Source organism: Camellia sinensis, chromosome 11, assembly GCF_055761805.1.
Source record: "Camellia sinensis isolate YWXY chromosome 11, ASM5576180v1, whole genome shotgun sequence".
NCBI lineage: Eukaryota > Viridiplantae > Streptophyta > Magnoliopsida > Ericales > Theaceae > Camellia > Camellia sinensis.
Window position 1 is genome coordinate 21,031,354 of NC_138971.1, and position 22,192 is coordinate 21,053,545.

At 32.3% G+C, this 22,192-nt stretch overlaps 1 protein-coding gene across 1 annotated transcript; it reads right to left on the reverse strand.

Moving 5' to 3' along the window:
- Positions 1–16,783: 16,783 nt before the first annotated feature.
- Positions 16,784–21,956, reverse strand: LOC114274267 (UPF0725 protein At4g28920). The gene is made up of 4 exons (XM_028216155.2): positions 21,518–21,956; positions 21,272–21,403; positions 20,872–21,071; positions 16,784–17,094 (listed from the first exon to the last, which is right to left on the reverse strand). Exons 1-3 carry the CDS (start codon positions 21,785–21,787, stop codon positions 20,877–20,879), a joined length of 597 nt encoding a protein of 198 aa, XP_028071956.2. The 5' UTR covers positions 21,788–21,956; the 3' UTR covers positions 16,784–17,094; positions 20,872–20,876.
- Positions 21,957–22,192: the final 236 nt, after the last annotated feature.

Here is a 22,192-nt window from a genome sequence, read left to right on the forward strand (position 1 = left end):
TGTTTCACTGCTGCAATGTTCGACTCGGCCATCAATGCCCGGTCGAGAACACCCACAAAAGTCGGTAATTTCAAAACATTTATCCGGTCAAGTATTGCCACATTAAGGCCACCTTCAAATTTTCTGGCCTTCTTATATTCAGTATCCACCATGTGCGGTGCATAACGGGCAAGTTCAGTAAATTTGGTTTCATATTCTGCAACGGACATTGTGCCCTGCTTCAGCTGTTCAAATTCGGTCACTTTTCTATCCCTGACACACTGAGGGAAGTACTTTTCAAAGAAGGACTCCTTGAACTGAGCCCAAGTCATAACAGTGTTTGTTTCACGGATTAACATCCACCACCTTCTAGCTTCTTCTTGTAAGGTGAAGGTAGCTAACAGTACTTTATTCGCTTCAGAGCACGGGAACACCTCAAATAATTTCTCTGTCTCAAGCACCCACGCTTCAGCTTTTAACGGTTCAAGGCCTCCCTGGAAGGATGGCGGTTTCATCTTACTGAATTTATGGGTGAGAGCAATAATATCCCCATCATCCGCATTCGCATTAGGTTCCGGCTGTACCGGAGGAGGAGGAGGAGGAGGCTGTTGGTTCTGTTGTTGTTCCAGTCTAGCAGTTATCAGTTCTATCATTCTTTCCATTCTTTCCATTCTTGCCTCAGTAGATGAGGACTCAGGTTCATTTGCATTGTCCATTTCACTATAAGCAGTTATAACAGTTTTAAACATAAGCAATCATTTGTTTCATAGTTTAACACATTAACAGATATTCAGTCATAACATAGCCACACACTTTTCAAGTTCATGAGATGTCCTAATCACTTTTCTAGGACACCCTATAGCTCATTTGGACACGTGTGTGCGGTATAACTCGTGGTAAGTATCGCTCTGATACCACTCTGTCACGACCCAAACCCGGCCCTATGGGTTTAGTACCGTAACCGGCCAGTAATCCGAGATTACCGAAGGCCTGCAGAACAGTAATACAGTAAAACAGAGTACAGGGCCTGGCGGAAGCCAATACAGTAAATAAATAGTGTCCATTGAGCTGTGACAGTCTGTATGCAAAAAGGGTTTTCACACATTTATACATAAACAGTACGTACAATATTGACATTCATTCAATCTAGGGACTCAACCCTAGATAGCGGTACAGAAAACATTCCGTCTGTACAACACAGTATACAAGATTAACAGTCACACAGTACAGGGACCTAATCCCTGTATAACAGTACAGTAAACAGTCAGTCTATACAAAACAGTGAAACAGTACAAAAAGGGGGAAATTCTAAAGCACCCCTAAGCCTTAACAGTAGGCTCGGAACCTCGCAGTGAGGCACAAAGGCTGGCTTGACAAAACTGGAGTTACCCTGACGCTCCTAGCTCCGTTCTGGTGCCTGTACACCTACATATATATATGAGCAGTGAGCTAAAGCCCAGTGAATAACATAAAGCGTAAAGGGGTTTAGAATGAATGTCCTTACAGTAATGAAAACAGTTCATTTCAATCAGTAATTCAGTTGCTCAGTACAGTAAACAGTCATATGTGGTACATCCATTAGCATAACAGTAACAGTAGGTCTTAAAAGACCGAACAGTAATGATGGCCATCAGTCAGTAAACAGTAGTGGTTTCACAAGGAAACCGACAGAGATCTCTGTGACAGTAACAGTAACAGTAAACCGTAGATACTAAGGATGCCACAGTACAGTTCAGAAATAAAGGACATACATTCATTCAGTAAATAATACCAGTTCAGTAAACAGTTCAGTTCAGTATTCAGAAGATAATCAGTTGAACATATCTTTACACAATTGTTACTCACAGAGTTCTGGGCTACAGTATGCTAGAGCGTGTCTCCCCAGTCGCCAACCCTACACAGTTAACAGGTTGAACACACTAAGCTACACAGTTGGGAAATCTCATAACTTAATCCCTAATTTGCCTTGGTGTGTTCTACAATGATATCCTCGTCAAGATGCCTTAAACTAGGCCTAAGAATGCCTAGGATGGGATGAGGATGCAAAAATACACTTAGAAAACATTTCGCAAAGTTTGCTGAAAATAGGAGCCTCGCTCGAGCGAGACTTTCTACGCTCGAGCGTAAGTCCAAAATCAAAGGCTTCGCTCGAGCGAGTAATCCTTCGCTCGAGCGGTCTGCAAAACAGTAAAAGTACTGGATGCTGAAATTTTACGCGCGATGGTCGCTCGATGGTCGCTCGAGCGGAGCCCTGGACAAAGGTGCTCGCTCGAGCGGGGAATCCTTCGCTCGAGCGAGGAAGCCAAATCTGGAATTTCCAGATTTGCCTCCCAAGCTCAAACCAAGCATTCAACCACTCCAAACTCGACCTCTTGGGCCCAAAATCTGGAAAACATCATTAAATTCAATGTATAACAAGTTTCAAAGCTCAATTCATGAATTCAAGCCCCAAAGGTGAGTCAAATAAAACCATATTCAAACCCATTTTCAAGAACAACATTCAAACATGTCATGCATGAGTTTTAAACCAAATTAAAGCTTCAAAGCTGTTTCAAAAGAGCTCATTTCTTTTCAAATCAGATGGAAACATGGTCTATAACAACAATATGAGCATGCATGTACCAATGTCCATGTAATCAACCTCAAAATGCAACAATACCAACATGCATGCAAGAAATGATCTTCAATCCCTCATTTATGGACCAAATCATGACTTAGCTCTACAAATTAACATGAATCATGCAAGAATGAACTCAAGAACAGCAACAAGAAGATGGATGTCCTACCTTGGGTGTAGAATTAGGAGTGAGGGAGCTCAAATTAGTAATTACCCTTCAATTCTTCAAGTTGACTAAGCCAAACCCCCAAGAACAACTCTATTCTCTCCCTTTCTCCCTCAAGGTCGGTGATGTGCTCAAAATGGCTGAGCAAAATGTTCTTCAAGTGTGTACATAAGGCTCAAGTGTGTGTATATGAGATAGTGGCAAAATGGTAAATATGGCAAACTCTTTAATTGGCTTATTTTAATCTAATTTAATCATACCTAATCAGTTTTCAGATAAATATACCATAAAATCACATTAATTATGAGGGTCACGGAACATCAATCGGTTTCTAATTCGGCCGCCGATAAGGCCTTCAATTAGCAGTTTAAACATATAAACATGAACAGATAATCAGACAATCAAACAGATAGAATGCAATTAACTAACATATACTCAGTTAATTCAGATTCCAATTTCAATCAGTCAGTTCAGTACTTTACTCAGTTCAATTATCAGTCAGTTATCAGTCATTATCCGTTTCGTTTAACAGTAATCGGTGATTATCGGTAATCAATCAGTCCCTAATCAGTAAACAGTATGAGGGTTGTTACAAGTTTTGACCGCAAATTGTCAAAAACAGTTTCCGCATTGTCGTAGGATTTATTGCCGTTGCCGGGGAAGACTATCGGCAGTGACGTTCCAATTAAACGGTGTCGTTGCATGGAAAGAGATTGTGCTTGGGCCGAAGATTTCGCTCGGTTCTTGATTGGGCCTTTTAATTAATTCTGAATGGTCCAGCCCACATCAGATCCGACTCATTCGCGGGTCAACTCAGTCAGTGAGCTGTATAACCCAGTTTTGTTTTGTTCCGCAGGTGCTCTATTTGTGCTGTGGGATGGAAAAATATACTACAGTAATGACTCCCACAAAATATAATTTTTACAATTTTTAAAATGATTTCAACTATTCATATCATGTCAACACGTCTCCTTAAAAAAATTCAAACGCATCAATAATCAATACATTAATGAGGTTAGAAGAGATCATCTTTTATGGGGGGTCTTAAATATTTTCCAAAAAATAATTTAACCTATTTGACTAAAAATATTTATAAAATCAAGGAGGTGCAACTCATTTGCTAATTTTCCCCCTACCCTACCCTACCCCAACCTCCCACTATATAATAATTTCCCCAAATTATAATTTGATCCGAGAATAATTTCCCCAAATTATAATTTGATCCGAGAATTTGGCCAATTTGAAAAGTGATTTTTTAGTAATTTTTTTACTAAAATATGAATTAAAAAAATAATACGTTTGTTAAAAAAAAAATTTTGACTTTTTACCAAAAAAAAAAGTGTAAAAAATTTTGTGAAAAGGAATGAATCTTTCATTTTTTTTTATGAATTTAATTTTTCTTTTACTTTTTAATAATATTTTAATTTTTTTACTAAAATAATTTTTTCCTAATAATATATGTGGTATCCCAACCTAACAGTTGTATTCACTACTTTTATGTTTTTTTTTTTTAAAAAAAAATGTTTAGTGGCCAAAAATTTTGTGGCTCAAATGGCTCGAAACTGTCAAAACGACGTCGTTTTGGCTTGTTTTGCACTCAAAACGACGTCGTTTTGATAGTTTCGGACCATTTGAGCCACAAAAGTTGTGACCCTCTAACATTGCTGTTTTTTTTTTTTTTCCATGAATAACTTTGTAAGTGAAATGAGAATTCACTAACGACATGACGTATTGATCTGGTTTGGGAGTTTGGCAGCTGCCTGTCTATCTGAGTATGCAAGGTAAGATTGGCTGCTGCTGGGGTGATTTTGGTTTGGGCATCTGTCTGGTTGAGTTTGTTTTATTTGGGTATATAGCAACTGTTGGATTGTTTTGTTTTGCTTTGTATCCTAGTTGGGGATTTTATTTTTTGTGGTTTTTTCCTAGCTTGGTTTGGTCTCTCTCCAAATCTTTGTTGTTGAACTTGCAGATGACTGGACTCTCTTCTTGGTGCCAACTTATTTGGGATTAGGTTAGTTTGCTATGATGCTTGTGCTCTTCCCTCCCTCTGTCGATGTAATTTCATATGAATTTATGTTCTTATTATCAATAAAGGTTTTTCTAATAAAAAAAAAATGAGAATGTACCGAAACATGACCACAGCATTTTTGTATTTGACCAATGTTGAATTACAAAATTTTCTACTGACATTTTTACCAAACAACTAAAGAACTTTATAAGGCAAATGAGAATTCACTAACGAGATGATCACAGCATTTTTATCTTTTAATTTTAATGTGAAATTTTAATAATAGGACTTTCTTATATACGTGAATCTCACCTTTTTATGCGCTCCGCTCCGCTCCACTCATATAAAAAAAAAATTATGTCTGATTTTATAATTAATATTTGTGCATACAAAAAAATTGTTATAAATATATTAATTCGATTAGAACATTTAGATTTAAGGATTTATGTAAAATTCCAATTGTCGGTGCAAGTGGTGCAAAAATGATAACTTTTGTGCTCAAGAAAAATAAGCAGCAAATTAAGCTCTACTAAAACCAAATTTTTTTATTTTTTATTTTTGGGGTAGAGGGTAATGAAGGGACTTGACCTATTTTTGAATGCCAAATAATTAAAGTAATATTTGAATCACGGATCAAAATAGGGAATTGAAATGAGAAAGGAATAAAAAAAATTGAGTAAAATTTCTCTTTTTCTTTTCAATTCTCTATTAAAATTTATAATTCAAACACAAAGTAGCTTATCATTTGAGAATAAAATTGTGATTTTTACCATCTGTATCAATTAACTATTTTTGCCTGCATACAACTTTTCATAGTTCTCCTTTTTTTTCTTTTTCTTTTTTTCCTTCATGATGGTTGAACATTTAGGCTTTTTTTCCAAGAAAAATTCACTTTAAATTGGTTAAAATAGACCATATCAAATGTAAATAAGCTATATCAATTGTGAAATGAGATTTATAAATGGGATTTGAGATAGATGAAGAGAGAAGAAATTGAACATAGCATACTGTGTCAAGGCAATAATGTTGCTTGTGCTTAATTTGTTAGGCAACGAGTCTGACTAATTTTTTTTATTTTATTTTAGGTACATTTGGAACTGATTAATATAGTTAAAAAAATCAAATTATTATTGAACAGTATAGAGGAAAAAAAAAACCCAACTCATATAAAAAGTTAAAAGTTACTTTTCTCTTTAGAGACAGGGGAGTAGAATGGAGGAAAGCGAAAGAGTGGGAAGGGTAAGGGAAAGGACAAATGAAGAGCGAAGAAATCTTTGGCGTTTTCCTTCTAGAGAGAGAGGAGAGAGGGGGAAGGGGAGGATACACATGTAAACAGAGAGAGAGAGAGAGAGAATGGGGGGGGGGAGAGAATATGATTTGTAGAAAGATAAAAAAAGACTAGTATAAAAACTGGGCTACGCCTAGGGGATAGAGGATAATTTTAGAGAGAGAAACAAAAGGGGGAGAGAGAGAAACAAAGAAAGAAACTGTGAATTAGAAAAAGGGAAGGATTACAAAACCCCAAAACCCCTACTCCAATCACACAATTGCACTGAAATAGCAAACAAAACCCATATGGTCAATTTCACTGCACATGTATATCTATATATATATATATATATATTTACATCTACATGTATGACATGAAAAATACTGTAATAAATTTAAAGAAGCACAAATGTATTTTCATGGCAATAATTTTTTTTAAAAAAAAATTGACATTTTACCAAAAAAAAAAGTGCATGTGAAATGGAATGAATCTTTCATTTTTTTATGAATTTAATTTTTTTAAACTTTTTAACCTTTTTTATAATTTTTTAATTTTTTTACTAAAATAATTTTTTCGTAATAATATATGTGGTATTCCAACATATTTTTATTGCTTAACAGTTGTATTCACTACTTTTATGTTTTTATCTTTTTGTTTGTTTGTTTTTTTTTTTTTTTTTTTTCCCCAAAGACAATAAGGTAAATAACTGTTGTGGGAATTGAAAAATATTTTTCTTAAATTAATTTTATAGAATAATATTTAAAGCAAAACAGATTCTTTTAAAAAAAAAAGGTTTTCACAATTCAATATAAACTATACATATAAATATATAACAGAATAAATAAAAGATGAAAGAATTCAGAAAGTAGCCTGTGTGGTTGTGAGAGGCACGTCAAAGACGTTGTCCTAAAGTCGTTATGTGCTCCCTCCGTGCAGGTTCTAACGATCACAAACGACTCCAAGATACAACCCAAGAATCCACAGGAATCTGACACAATACACAGTTGTACCAGAAGAGTTTGCCAAGAATGTATCAATTGCCCAGAAAATATGAAATATAGAATACTGTTTAGAGAAGAAGGAGAGAGAGAGATCAGAGTACGTTATATTCTTTTCTTGAGTAAGAGTCCTATTTTAAATAGGCTCTTTGGTGTCTGTTTGGAACAGACACACCTTTTCATTTAAAACCAAAACCAAATTTAAAATTCAAATAAATAAGGTTATAAAAGGAAATAAATAAATAATAAAATATAATAATAAAATAAAAATAATTAAAGTTTTGAAGCTTTTAGGAAATCTCCAACAATCCCCCACAAGATTCAAAACTTTGTAAAACAATCAAATAATAAAAAATAATATGGTCAACTTTAAAACCATACAATAGGTGTAGGTGTTTTTCAAACTTGAACCTCACTTAGTGTTAACAGTTTCATTCTGAAAGAATCTTAGTGAACTAGGTCTTGAACTAAATCCTTTTACCAGAATTCAACATGTCACACATATGGTATGATACATAACTGTGGCGCGGGTTAGCACTATTAGCAGCTATGTGCTCAATCTTGATTCTCATGAGAGTTTTAGGAAATAGCCCTATTTCCACGGTTGCGGCTTCACAACGCTCTCACTTAGGTGAATCCTCCAAAGATAGAAGTGACGGATGTCTATCTTGCGAGAGTTTGCCCGCCTCGGATTCATTTAGAGTAAAAATTCTTCCTTAACCATCACATTTACATCAGCACTAATATCTTAGGGATGAGCAGGAGAATATAAATAATAAGTTTATTAAAGTCTCCTTTAAAGTGCTGGAATACAAGTCACACTATAAGGATTGTTCCTACCCATTGAACTTCCTTCATGGGATCTCCAATCACAGAAGTTGGGTTACTTCCTTAGTTGACTTCTTATGGGCTTAGACCCATCCCCCTCGATAAATCTAAGACTACACTCTTAGATAAACCTTTTGTTAATTGATCAGCAATATTCTTTTCGGATTTCACAAAATTCAACGATACAACATTTTTATTCACCAAACTTTTAATAGATTTATACCTCACTTGCATATGCCTATTCATCTTTTTATTAGTATGTGCTTGTCTCACAAGTTCTATTACAGCTCTATTATCACAATGTATAGAAATAGCAGGTATAGGATTTTTCACAAGTGAAATATCAAGGAGTAAATTTTTAATCCACTCAGCTTCAATACACGTAGTGTCTAAGGCTATAAGTTCTGATTCTGTTGTACTTCTAGAGATAACGGTTTGTTTTTTAGAACCCCATGATATTGCTGCTCCACCTAACATAAATATATACCCAGTAGTAGACTTAACATCTAAGTTATCTGTTATCCAATTAGCATCGCTATAACCTTCTACCACATTAGGAAAACCACTAAAGCAAAGTGAATAATCTAGAGTCCCTCTTAAATATTTAAAAACTCTTTCCACAGCAATCCAATGATCTTTACTAGGATTATGAGTATGTCTACTTAATCTCCCAACAGCATAGGCAATATCAGGTCTAGTCTTATTAGCAATATAGAGAAGTAATCCAATAATTTGAGAATATCTAAGTTGAGATACAGGTACACCATTATTTTTCTTCAAATTCATGCTAGGATCAAAAGGAGTTGAAACAGGTTTGAGATTATAATAATCAAACTTTTTTAACATTTTCTCTAGGATTCTAGATTGATTCAATATAATACCTTTGGTTGTTTTCTCTAATTTCATACCCAAAATTATATAAGCTTCTCCTAAATCTTTCATATCAAATTTTGAAGATAAATAAGATTTCACATTATTAATTATTTCTAAATTTGTTCCAAATAATAAGATATCATCAACATATAAACACAAAATAATACATTCCCCACTATCGTCTTTATAGTATACACATTTGTCATGATCATTGATCTTAAAACCAAATTCTAGAATTATCTTATCAAACTTTTCATGCCACTGTTTAGGAGCTTGCTTAAGTCCATACAAAGATTTAACCAACTTGCAAACTTTATGTTCTTGTCCTTTAACCACAAAACCTTCAGGTTGCTCCATATAAATTTCTTCATCTAAATCTCCATTCAAAAAAGCAGTTTTAACGTCCATTTGATGAATTTCTAAATTATAAATGGATGCTAGAGCAATTAAGATTCTAATGGTTGTGATCCTAGAAACAGGTGAATATGTATCGAAAAAATCTATTCCTTTCTTTTGTGTAAATCCCTTAGCTACTAATCTTGCCTTATATTTTTCTATACTTCCATCAGGTTTTAATTTCTTCCTAAATACCCATTTGCAACCGATAGCTTTACTCCCAGGAGGCAGGTTAGTCAACTCCCAAGTATTATTTTGAAGAATAGATTCAAACTCACTATTAATGGCTTCCTTCCAAAATGGTGCATCTAAAGATGATAAAGCTTCTATAAAAGTATTTGGTTCTCCCTCAGTTAGAAAAGTATAAAAATCATCTCCAAAGGATTTCTCTATTCTAGTTCTCTTACTTCTTCTAGGTTCTATGTTTAGATGTTCAGAATCATCTCTCAAAGGAATAACACTAGTACTAGTAGTAGAAGTTCTATTTATAACCTGATTTGTTATCCTAGTTTTATATGGAAAAATATCTTCAAAAAATGTAGCTTCACGAGATTCAATTATTGTATTATTGGTAATTTCATTAATTTCAGAATTTATTACTAGAAATCTATTAGCACTACTATTTTGAGCATATCCTAAAAAAACAGCATCCACAGTTTTAGGTCCTATTTTCTTACGTTTAGGTTCTGGAATTGCTACTTTTGCTAAACACCCCCACACTCTTAACATTTTAAGATTAGGTACTCGTTTTTTCCAGATTTCATAAGGTGTTTTATCATTGTCATTTACAATTACTTTATTTAATATAACACAAGCAGTGAGTATTGCTTCCCCCCACAAGCTCTCCGGTAAACCAGAACTAATAAGCATTGCATTTATCATATCCATAAGAGTTCTATTTTTCCTTTCAGCTATCCCATTAGATTGTGGAGAATAAGGTGGGGTTACTTCATGAATAATTCCATGTTCTTCACAGAAAAAACTAAGGGTACCTACATTATATTCACCTCCTCTATCAGATCTAAGTTTTTTAATCTTTCTTTCTAATTGATTTTCTACTTCAGCTTTATAAATTTTAAATTTACTAAACACTTCATCTTTGGTTTTAATTAAATATAAGTAACAAAACTTAGAACAATCATCTATAAAGGTTACAAAATACTTATTTCCTGCTCTAGTTAGTGGTCTATTAGAATCACAAACGTCACTATGTATAAGGTCTAAAAGTTGTGAATTTCTTTGTACAGATTTATAAGGTTTCTTAGGTTGTTTTGCTTGCACACATATTTCACATTTGCGTTTAACATCAATAGATGATTTAGGTACTAATTCTAAATCCATCATTTTCCTAATTTTCCTTAAATTCACATGTCCAAGTCTTTTATGCCATAAATCACAAACTTCAATATTAAAAATATTATGAGAGATATAACTAGCTTCAAAAAATACATTCAATTTAAATAAACCATCACATATAAAACCTTTACCAATAAAAATATCATTTTTACTTATTACAATTTTATTCGATTCCATTACAATTTTGTAACCTAACTGTACTAAACACGATCCACTAATAAGATTTCTTCTAACTTCAGGAACATATCGCACATCTCTCAAAGTTAAGATTTTTCCAGAAGTCATCTTCAAATCTATATCTCCAATGCCAAGTATTGGTGCAATTGATCCATTTCCCAAAGTTACACTTCCTCCACTTGATTTCTGAAAAGTTTTAAAATAATCACAAGCAACACACACATGTATATTAGCCCCAGAATCTAACCACCAATCTTGATATTCAAACGTAGAATTAATTTCAGGATTATACCTAAAAGATGGTTCGGCAATTTCTTCTTTTCCCAAAACCATATTCACTTGAGCATTATGACCTTGACTTCTTTGCTTATTGTTGAACCTTGGTTTATACTCATCAGTCTTCTTAAAAAAACAATCCTTAGCATAATGATTGGCTCTTCCACATACATAGCACAACCTCTTGCCACTCCCTTGTCCCTTAAAATTATTAGCACTGGCTTGGTAGTTGTTATTATGATGTTTGCCATTTTGACCTCTAGATCTAAACTTAAGGTTGTTCTTGAAAATTTTACCTTTAGGTCGAATGTTATTTCTATTGTTGGAACTATTCTTATTCCCATTCTCCACCACATTTACCTTAGGCGTTTTCTCTTTTCCAGTTTCTAGATTTGATCTATGTTTCTCTTCCACCCTAAGTGTATTGATTAATTGAGTTAATGACAAATCTCCTTGTTTGTGCCTAAGACGCTTAGCAAAGTCATTCCAAGATTGAGGTAATTTATCGATAAGGCAAGACACTTTAAACTCCTCATTAAAAGTTGTCCCTTTCTTTTCTACTTTTCTAAGTAGTTCTTGAAACTCATGAATTTGGTCTCCTACAAGTATGTCATCTTTCATTTTATAACCATTAAAATTAGAGACAATAAACCTATCAATACCAGCATCTACAGTTCCATATTCGGCCTCTAAGGTTTTCCATAGTTCTTTTGCAGTCGAGGTGGTTGACTGATATACATCATATAAATGATCAGATAACACACTAAGGATTCTATTATAACAATGAAATTCGATTTGTTCGGGTGACAACCAAGATCCAACAAAATCCTGATCTTCTATGGCAGACATAAGACCCAACACGGTCAACCAATATTTTGTTTGTTTTTGCCATCTTTCAAAATTGTTACCATTAAATTTTTCAGGTTTCACACTAACAGTTTCTTCTAAATTAGCCATTTTAAATATTTAAAGAACAAGAGAGCCAAGGAGTATCTTAATCTGTGTGAGACAATAATGAAACAAACACAAATGTTATTAAATTTGAAATTGAAAAGTAATTGCTAATAATTTAGGAATAGGTAAAATGTGACAATTTTTTATATAGATCAAATTTATACCCAATAATTTATAACATGAACAATGCTAATTAAATATCATGAATCTAAACAACATAATTTATCATGTGAAATTTTTTATTTACTCAACAACTTTTCTAAAAATAAATAAATAAATAAATAAAATAAAACTACACATTAACAACAAGTTTTACAACTACCCTGATTAATATATATATATATATATATGTAAGTCAAGATTTGAACACTGTTTCCGGGTAAGGAAAAACGCACCCCACAAGGTAAGTCAATGTTTGAATTTTGAAAACAATAACTTTGGAAAAACAACTTCCGTTGTTGAGTAAAAACTTCTGGAAAAAACTTATGTTGTGTTTAAAAATATATATATATATATATATATATTATTTATTTTAACTAACAGATTTGTTCAAGATCAACAAGTGCAATTATGAAACACAAAAAATTAAAAGATTAAATATGTTATACACATAACGACTTTAGATTGTTGTGGGAATTGAAAAATATTTCTCTTAAATTAATTTTATAGAATAATATTTAAAGCAAAACAGATTCTTTTAAAAAAAAAAGGTTTTCACAATTCAATATAAACTATACATATAAATATATAACAGAATAAATAAAAGATGAAAGAATTCAGAAAGTAGCCTGTGTGGTTGTGAGAGGCACGTCAAAGACGCTGTCCTAAAGTCGTTATGTGCTCCCTCCGTGCAGGTTCTAACGATCACAAACGACTCCAAGATACAACCCAAGAATCCACAGGAATCTGACACAATACACAGTTGTACCAGAAGAGTTTGCCAAGAATGTATCAATTGCCCAGAAAATATGAAATATAGAATACTGTTTAGAGAAGAAGGAGAGAGAGAGAGATCAGAGTACGTTATATTCTTTTCTTGAGTAAGAGTCCTATTTTAAATAGGCTCTTTGGTGTCTGTTTGGAACAGACACACCTTTTCATTTAAAACCAAAACCAAATTTAAAATTCAAATAAATAAGGTTATAAAAGGAAATAAATAAATAATAAAATATAATAATAAAATAAAAATAATTAAAGTTTTGAAGCTTTTAGGAAATCTCCAACAATAACTTCATAAGTCAAATGAGAATGTTCTAAAACGTGACCACAGCATTTTTGTATTTGACCAATGTTGGGATTACAAAATTTTCTACTAAAATTTTTACCAAACAACTAAATAACTTCTTCTTTGTAAGTCAAATGAGAATTCACTAATAACATGATCACAACATTTTTGTCTTTTAATTTTAAGGTGAAACTTGCTTATCAAAAAATAAAAAATTTAAGGTGAAACTTTAATAATATAACTTTTTTATATAAGTGAATCTCACCTTTTTATGCGCACCATTCCACTCATATAAAAAAATTATGTCTGATTTTATAATTAGTTTCTGTACATATAAAAAAAATTGTTATAAATACATTAATTCAATTAGAACATTTAGATTTAAGGATTTATGTAAAATTCCCAGTATCAGTGCAAGTGGTGCAAAAATGATAACTTTTGTGCTCAAGAAAAATAAGCAGCAAATTAAGCTCTACTAAAACCAAATTTTTTATTTTTTTTTATTTTTGGGGCAGATGGTAATGAAGAGACTTAACCAATTTTTGAAAGTCAAATAATTAAAGTAATATTTGGATCATGGATCAGAATAGGAAATTGAAATGAGGAAGGAACAAAAAATGAGTAAAATGTGATCAAAATAGAAGTAAAATTTCTTTTTTTCTTTTCAAATATCTATTAAAATTTATAATTCAAACACAAAATAAATTATCATTTGAGAATAAAATTTTAATTTTTACCATCTGTATCTATTAACGTGTTTCTTCTTATATAAAACTTTTCATAGTTCTCTTTTATTTCTTTTTCTTTTTCTTTTTTTTCCTTCATGATGGTTGAACATTTAGGCTTCTTTCCAAGAAAATTTCACTTTAAATTGATTAAAGTAGACCATATCAAATGTAAATAAACTATATCAATTGTGAAATGAGATTAAATCTTTGTGTTATAAATGGGATTTGAGATAGATGAAGAGAGAAGAAATTGAACGTAGCATACTATGTCAAGACGAGGCAATAATAGTGCTTGTGCTCAATTTGTTAGGCAATGAGTCTGACCAATTTTTTTTATTTTATTTTAGGTGCATTTGGAAACTGATTAATATAGTTAAAAAATCAAATCATCATTGAAAAAGTATAAAGGAAAAAAAATTCAACTCATATAAAAATGAAAAGTTGGTGTTCTCGTTAAAGACAGAGGAGTAGAATGGAGGAGAGCAAGAGAGTGGGCAGAGTGAGAGAACAGACAAATGAAGAGTAAAGAAATCTTTGGCATTTTCTTTCTAGAGAGAGAGAGTAAAAAAAAGGAGAAAGAGAGAGAGAGAGACTAGGGGGATACAAATGTAGAGAGAGAGAGAGGGAGAATGATTTGTAGAAAGATAAACAAAAGACTAGTACAAAAATTAGGTTACGCCTCTTGCACAAAGGGGAACAGATGACGGTAGTACAGGTGACATGCCTCTTGCACAAAATGTCTCAGATCTGTTAAATCTCTTTGTATTATTTGTAAGTGATTTTTTTTAACAGATTTGTTGTGTTTGATCTGTTGTGGATCTTAGAGGAGTGGCTTTCAAAATTTTTTTATTTTTTTTGCGACCTGGTTTGTTGTTGTTCATGATCTAATTATCTTCTTCTTTTTTTTTTATTCATTGCTATTGCTGTTGATGATAATTCCAACAAATAGTGGCTGAAAATATGTGTTGTCATTCAGCAGATAGATGTGTTTATGCTTTCTCAGATCTGAATTTTTTGGTTTAGGGTTTGTTGTTGTTGCTGTTGTTGTTGTTGTTGTTGTTCAGATAGGTTTAAAAGAATTTATATTAGATATAATCAATTTTGAACAAATAGATTTCAAGAGATAAGGAAAAATATGATAGATTTTAAACACACATATAGACAGAGAAAGAGAGAGAGAGAGAGAAATTCATAGATTTTAAATAAATAGAGAGAGAAATCTACAAATTTTCAACAGATAGGGAAAAAATTGATGTTGATGATGATGATTGCAACAGACAAACAAAAAAGTTAACATAGATTTTCAACAAATAGAAAAAAAAATTAAATAGATAGATAGAATTTAGGGAAAATTTTGAACATATAGATAGAATTTATGGGGGAAATTGAAAAGACAAATATAAAATTGAACAAATGAATAGAATTTAAGGAAAAAATTGAATAGGTAGATAAAATTTAGAAGAAAAATTGAACAGATAGGAGAGAAAATTGAACATATAGTCAAAAATTTGAACAGATAGATATAAATTTGAATAGATAGTCAACGAAAAATCAAACCAATAGAAAAAAGTCAATGGGTAAAAACTGGAAACAAAATGTCTTCTAGGAATTCTCACCAAACTATTTCACAAAGAGTGAATTTCTCACTAACAAAAAGTATTCGCTAGACTAATGTCTTACACCCTCCTTAGATTAGATTTATTAACAATTTTCTCCGTTTATAATACCAAAGGGTTAATCCACTACTATTATAATAGTGTGAAGAGCCTGTCACGTATCTTACTTTTTTTAAGTCTTAATTTTATCCTCTCAAATTTACTATATTTTTTAAAAGTCGTGAAGAGTGATATATAAACCAACTACCTCTTTGTTTTTGGACTTAAACACTCAAAAATATTATATTTGCTTTCAATTGAAATTTGAAACTGTGGTAATTGCTTCCTCAAGATTAAAATTAGAACATTTAACTAGGATTTGGAAAATAAAATGAGGAAACAATGAAAATTTTAAATTTGAATTTAAAAATAAAAATAAATAAATAAATAAATAAGAAAGAAATTCTGTTAACCCAAAACTTCAAATTAAAAATTAAAAAAAATACAAAAACGAAAAAGAGGAAGAAGTACAAGTAACCCAACTGATAACTAAAATTGACAGTGGAAATATTAAATTCTACTTTACTGTTTTGGTTTCTATAATCACATTATTTCAAACAACATATTTAAGATTTCAATAAGCAAAACTACAAAAGAATTGCTAGACTTGTAACCAATGGTACCCATAGTTCTAAAAAACGATCAGTTTGCAACATGCTGGCCAATTCATACTAAGAAAATTAGGTCCCGTTAGGTATACCCATTGGTGTCGTAGTGTGACCAAAAATCACAACCGTATCGATGAGCACCCATTACATAATGGGTCATAACCATTTTTCAAGCCGCGATGGACAGATACTCTCTGCGGCAAAGGTATAGGTATGGGATATAAATGGACAGATTGAGCCAATCTCCAGATTAGATAATTAAATGATGAAATTAAACCTCAGTTATATAACATTTATTTCTTTTATTTTTTTTAACACGTATAAATTAATCTCGTGATATATAATAATTTTTTTTTCTTCTTTTATATTAGCAAAAATAATAAGATATATGCTTTTAATATTTAAAAGAAAAATAATACATAACATCTATTTTTTTTCATTTTAAATTTTTTTTGAACATGTGTAAATTAATCTCATGATGTATAACCGTCTCCTCTTTTTCTTTTCTTTTCTTTTTTTTTTTTTCTCTTTTGTATTTGCAAAATCATAAATGAAAATATAATTCTAATGTCGTATCTAAACAAAATTAAAAATGATCTTAGTAAAATAAAATAAATAAACTTCAAATAAAAAATAAAATATATTTCAAACATCATCTGACAAAATAAATAAACTTCAAATAAAAAAAATATATATATTTCAAACATCATCTGACGACATTGTTCTATAAATATTAGTTTAGATATTAGCTTAGAATATTAATCTAGACATATACTAAATCAAGTAACAACATAATTGTCAATATCCAAAGTTTTTGACGTCAACAAACCAAGTTCAGCCTAACCAACACAACCCTACCACCACCACACATGTACAAAGATTCTAATATTTATATTCATTTTGTTTCATAGTAGCACACCCTTCCAACAACTGACTGGGACTCCATACGCATATTACCTTCGTGAAATCCTCAATCTCACCTGCAAGTAACCAAACTATACGATCAGCAATAAAACAGAGGAAACTATACGATCAGCAATAAAACAGAGGCATCTAAAGCAACCACTTGTTCACCAATGTTGGATTATACAAAACACTTTTATGGCTGTACAGTTTTATATGTGATCAAAACAAATATGCAAGTGCTTGCAACATCAATTTTTAGTGTTCAGCTATTGCTTCACCCACTATATTTGCCGGTTATTAGTATAGATTTTATTCAAAATAAGATGCAGGATAGTAAAGCCATTTGTTTAGACTATGGGCAACCCAAATTGGCGTTGGCTCTCAGAATCTCTAATCATTTCAAGTTGTATCCTCAACTTTTACTCGGCCATCTAAACATTTCCAGCCCGTAAATGCCAAGGCTCTAAGTCTATGTATGTCATTAGACTACCTTCTTGTAAAACATGACTAGTCAATACACCAAATACAAGAAAAATTGAAGACTGTTATTACACAAATTACAAACACAAACCTCATAGAAGGAAAGCTGATGAATTTTATTGCATTGAACGAGAAATTTGGAAATATCAAACTGAAATGATCAGTAAGAATAAATATATATAGACACATACATACAAACACACAAGAATAAATGAAAATGAAAATTAACATACTCATAAATAACCCTTTCTAAACACAAAGTTACTCAGATCTAAAGTTGTAAAATCTGATTACATAATGACTCAGCTTATTTATTTTTGTTTTTAATTGGTTTCCTAATATCAGATCAGGATATTGTTCTACATGCAGACCACATTTACTTTACTTCTTTTTATACGGATACAGTCAAGAACAATACAACATCAAGCACAACTCTTTCAACACTAGTAGAAATATAAAACATCCCTATCAAATTGCTTGATTAAGGCCTTGTTTGGCAAAGGCTAAAATTCGGCTTTTTAAGCTAAAATTCACAAAAAGACAAAAGGCTAAAATAGCCAATAAGACAAAATGTCACATCAAACTCATAATCATTTCACTTTTTCTCTTACAAACATCACATCTAACTACAAAAAAATCAACCATCTTCCCAAACACAAAAATTTTAGCCTACTAAGGTAATGAAAAACTAAAATAGCCTACTAAAATAGCCAACTTCCCAAACAAGGCCTAACTGTGCAGAGATAAAATTGAATAACTGTCCTGTAAGGCTATGATTCGTAAATTGTTCATCTATCATCTCAAAGAACTTTGATGTGATATAAATTGGAATTAATTTTTGAAATTGGGATGCACATGCAAGACATAGAATTAATATTTGATCTTTGTATCCCGCTAACAACAAAATCAAAAGAAAAATATTAGAAGTTTCACCTAAACTCAGCATTGTTGAAACAGATATGGGAACGAAAAAAAAAACCAAAGTCACAATGTGTAACTAAAATACAAACATGTTAAGAGTGTGATGCATAGGATACAAAAAGGCAATGCAGATGAGCATTGCATTAACACGGAACAATGATCCATGTGAAACCATACATAACATAGATGTGCTGAAGAAAAAATAAAAATGAAAAAGAATGTCATTATAGCAGAAAACTAAAAATTAAGAATAACGCTATATGTACCAATTAATGTACTAACTAGTATACTAACAGTCTAACAGATGATATGGCATAATTTTAGAAGTTTTGGGTATTTGTAATTTGTATAATAGGTGGAGTCAGTAATAATAGCATAACACTAGTTGGTACACTAGTGTGTACATTAATTGGTGCATGTAGCACCACCGAAAAATTAATCGTTAACAAACAATCAATGTGCTAATAAATAACACATAAATTAACCATCCACACAATTGGTTCAACTCGACTAAGACTTAATTAAAAAAAGACATAAATTAGACTTCCACATTTCACTAAAAGCATAAATGGCATTCACATCATAGATGGTCACCAATATATCCTTAATGTTCAGAGATTTTATTAAATAGAAACTCCAATCCCATTTCGACTATACCTGATTTCAGCCATACACCAACAACATAAAAGTCCAAATTCCAATGTTACCTTGTACAAAATAAGTAGGAAAAGTAACCAATTAGTCCTATTTTTCCTAGAAAAATACTAACAAGTCCTATAAATTTTCTAGTAGGACAATTAAGTCCTACTTTGAAAATTTTGTTCCAAAGTAGTTCAATACTAATTCTTTCTTTCAACTTTACCCCTTGTCATGGCCTTTAATCACTACACATAACTCAGTGATCATTGACACATTTCTATCATCCTTTTCTTCCTTTCTCTCATCCATCTTTACCAATTCGACATTAATTTTGATCCACAGGTAATCCCCATTAACAACCCAGCCATCATGAACAATTGTATTTGTTGTTGTCAAGAAAAATATGAATCAATAAAAAGGTGAATTAAAGGCAAAATATGAATCAGTTCACAACATCAAAGAAAAAAATGCTTGAATCAAAATTATAACTGTACTAAAGGTGATTGTCAAAAAAAATTTGCTAAAATAATCTCATATTAAACAGCGATGATTTATTAGGCTAAAATGGTAGGAAGAGGGTGGGTGGGTGGGTGGGTGGGTGGGTTTATATGAGCATCTTCACCAAGAAGGAGCTATGGCCCCGTTTGTTTTCAGAGATAGAATGGAGGGAATTCATAGTGAGGGGATTCATAGTGAGGAATTGTTAAATTATTTTTATATAAAATAATAAAATAAATAAAAAAATATAAAAAATTAAACATTAATATTTAAAAAAAATCCCAATATATAAAAAATAAAAAAAATTCTAATCCCCTCACTATTTTTCTAATACCATCTCTATCTCCTCCTTACCAATCCTACTTCCAAGGGGACTACTAATATCAAGGGATTAATAGTCCCCTCCTCATCTCTCAAAACAAACACCCCATTAGTAATACCAAAGGATTAGTAATCCCAATCCCCTCCCTATAACCCCAAACAAACGGGGCCTATGAGTATACTGATATTGACAACACATGTTTGCTGCAAATGCCAGGAGTTAGCTATAAAGCAAGCTATCATTTTTGCTCCCAAGGCAGATGAAGCAAGAAATACCAGAGTAGGTTTCGTTGCCATCAATGTCACAAGGACAAAGCTAGAGTGAGACGTATAGAGCGATGCTTTAAAAGGCAAAAGTGCAACGCAAGGCTATAGAAACAGAAATTGGACATGGATGTTGCCATTGAAGGGATTAGAGAAACCTAGTGCTCTCCCAAAGATGAGAAATCTCCTGGCCCCAATGGCTATAGTGCCATGTTCTTCAAGATAGCTTGGCCTGTCATTTATAAGAATGCATGTATTCTATCACATCATTCCTTTTCTTTTCTTTTTTTCAATTCTGGTGATGGTATCTTGAAAGAAATTACCTCTACACTGATCACTTGGTTGGTTCCTAAGGTCCCTAATCCTACAAAATTAAATGAGTATGACCCATTTGTTGCTGCAAAACAACACCCTATACAAGCATATCCGACAACAGATTGAAGTCCCCCCTCCCATCTATTATTTATCCAGCCCAATCAGCCTTTGTTTCAAGGTCGATTCATAGTAAACACAGATTTTCCATCAACAGAAAGGTATTGAACCGATCAATTACCACACAATTCCATTAGGACAAATATGCCACCAAAGCAAACAAAACTTGATATCAACACGGAATATACTTGATATAAAAACAGCATAAATGCCAATAGAGGAGGCATGGAAAGGTGCCAGACCAATAAACATCATTACATAGGTACTAATGATATACCCAAAGTAGTTAAATTTACCTTGATTAGGTGCTAGTTTTCAGCCTAGAAATGAGTACTTCAGTGTGGGCGATCCCATCCCAGACACAAGCTTGAAATTCCGTAGTACCACCATCAACAGCAGCAGCAGCATCCGTGATGTCAAAGGTAATATAATACTTACAGCCAGCACAAACCGCGGCGTTTGCCTTGACAACCTTCACAAACTCCAAATTCGTATGCTGCACACATATTTTACCATATATATGACCAAAAAAGCTAATTAAAAACATTGTCTAATATATGTATATATATATATATTCTCAATAAAACAACACACACACACACACACACACACACACACACACACACACACACACACACACACAAAAACAAAACAAAACAAAACTAAACTAAACTTCAATTGAATAAAGAAATACACCTCTTTCTCATTGTATTCCTTAAGAGCTAATTCGGAAAGAGCTTTGAGGTCGTCGGCAATCTCATTCAAATTATAAAGAGGGGTTGTTGTACCGCAAGCAAAGGAGCGTGGGAACGACATCACATCAAAGCCCTGTTTGTAAAGCCCACAAATTAATAATAATAATTTAATATATAATTTAGAAGAAAATTGAGATAAATGAATCAAAGCGTACAAAAACAAAAACAAACACAAACACACACTTACATCGCTTTCAGTGATCTGTCGATTATATTCTTGGTATTCCCTATCAGTAAACTCATGCATTCCATCACTGTCATCTTCCACATCTGAATTATCGTAGTTATAGAATACAACTTTTGATCTAGGGTCTTCTTTTTCTTTTTCTTTTTCTTCTTCTGCTGATGAACAAAGCGGTGGTGGTAAACCGTAATCCTCGCACCTTTGCTTCTTTGCCGGTGAATCTCTAATCTCCCATTTGGAATCGTTCCTTTCGATGCACAGATCGGAAGCCATACACACCTTCCAGCACAGATAGTATGAGAACGACGATGAAAACCTAGACAACGAACGCGCAAGGGAACTCAACCCAACCTAAAACAAAAACAACAGACCAGACACAAAATAAAATAGGGCCGTGGCCGTGGGCTCCTTTAAATAGAATTGAGGTAAAAAAGTAAGGCAGCGTTTGTTAGAGTTTTGTAAATGTGATCTGAGAGTATGAGTTGTATTTTGAGTTTGTATATTGTGAAATTATGATTTGAGTGTAGAAAATTTGTTTAGTTATGATTTTTAAATAGAGTGTTGAAATGTGTTTTGAAGATGTATTTTGAATTAAGTTTTGAAAGTTTGATGTGACATGTGAAATAAGAAAATTTGTTTGGTGACGTGTTTTGGAAATAGTTTTTAAAACTTAATTTA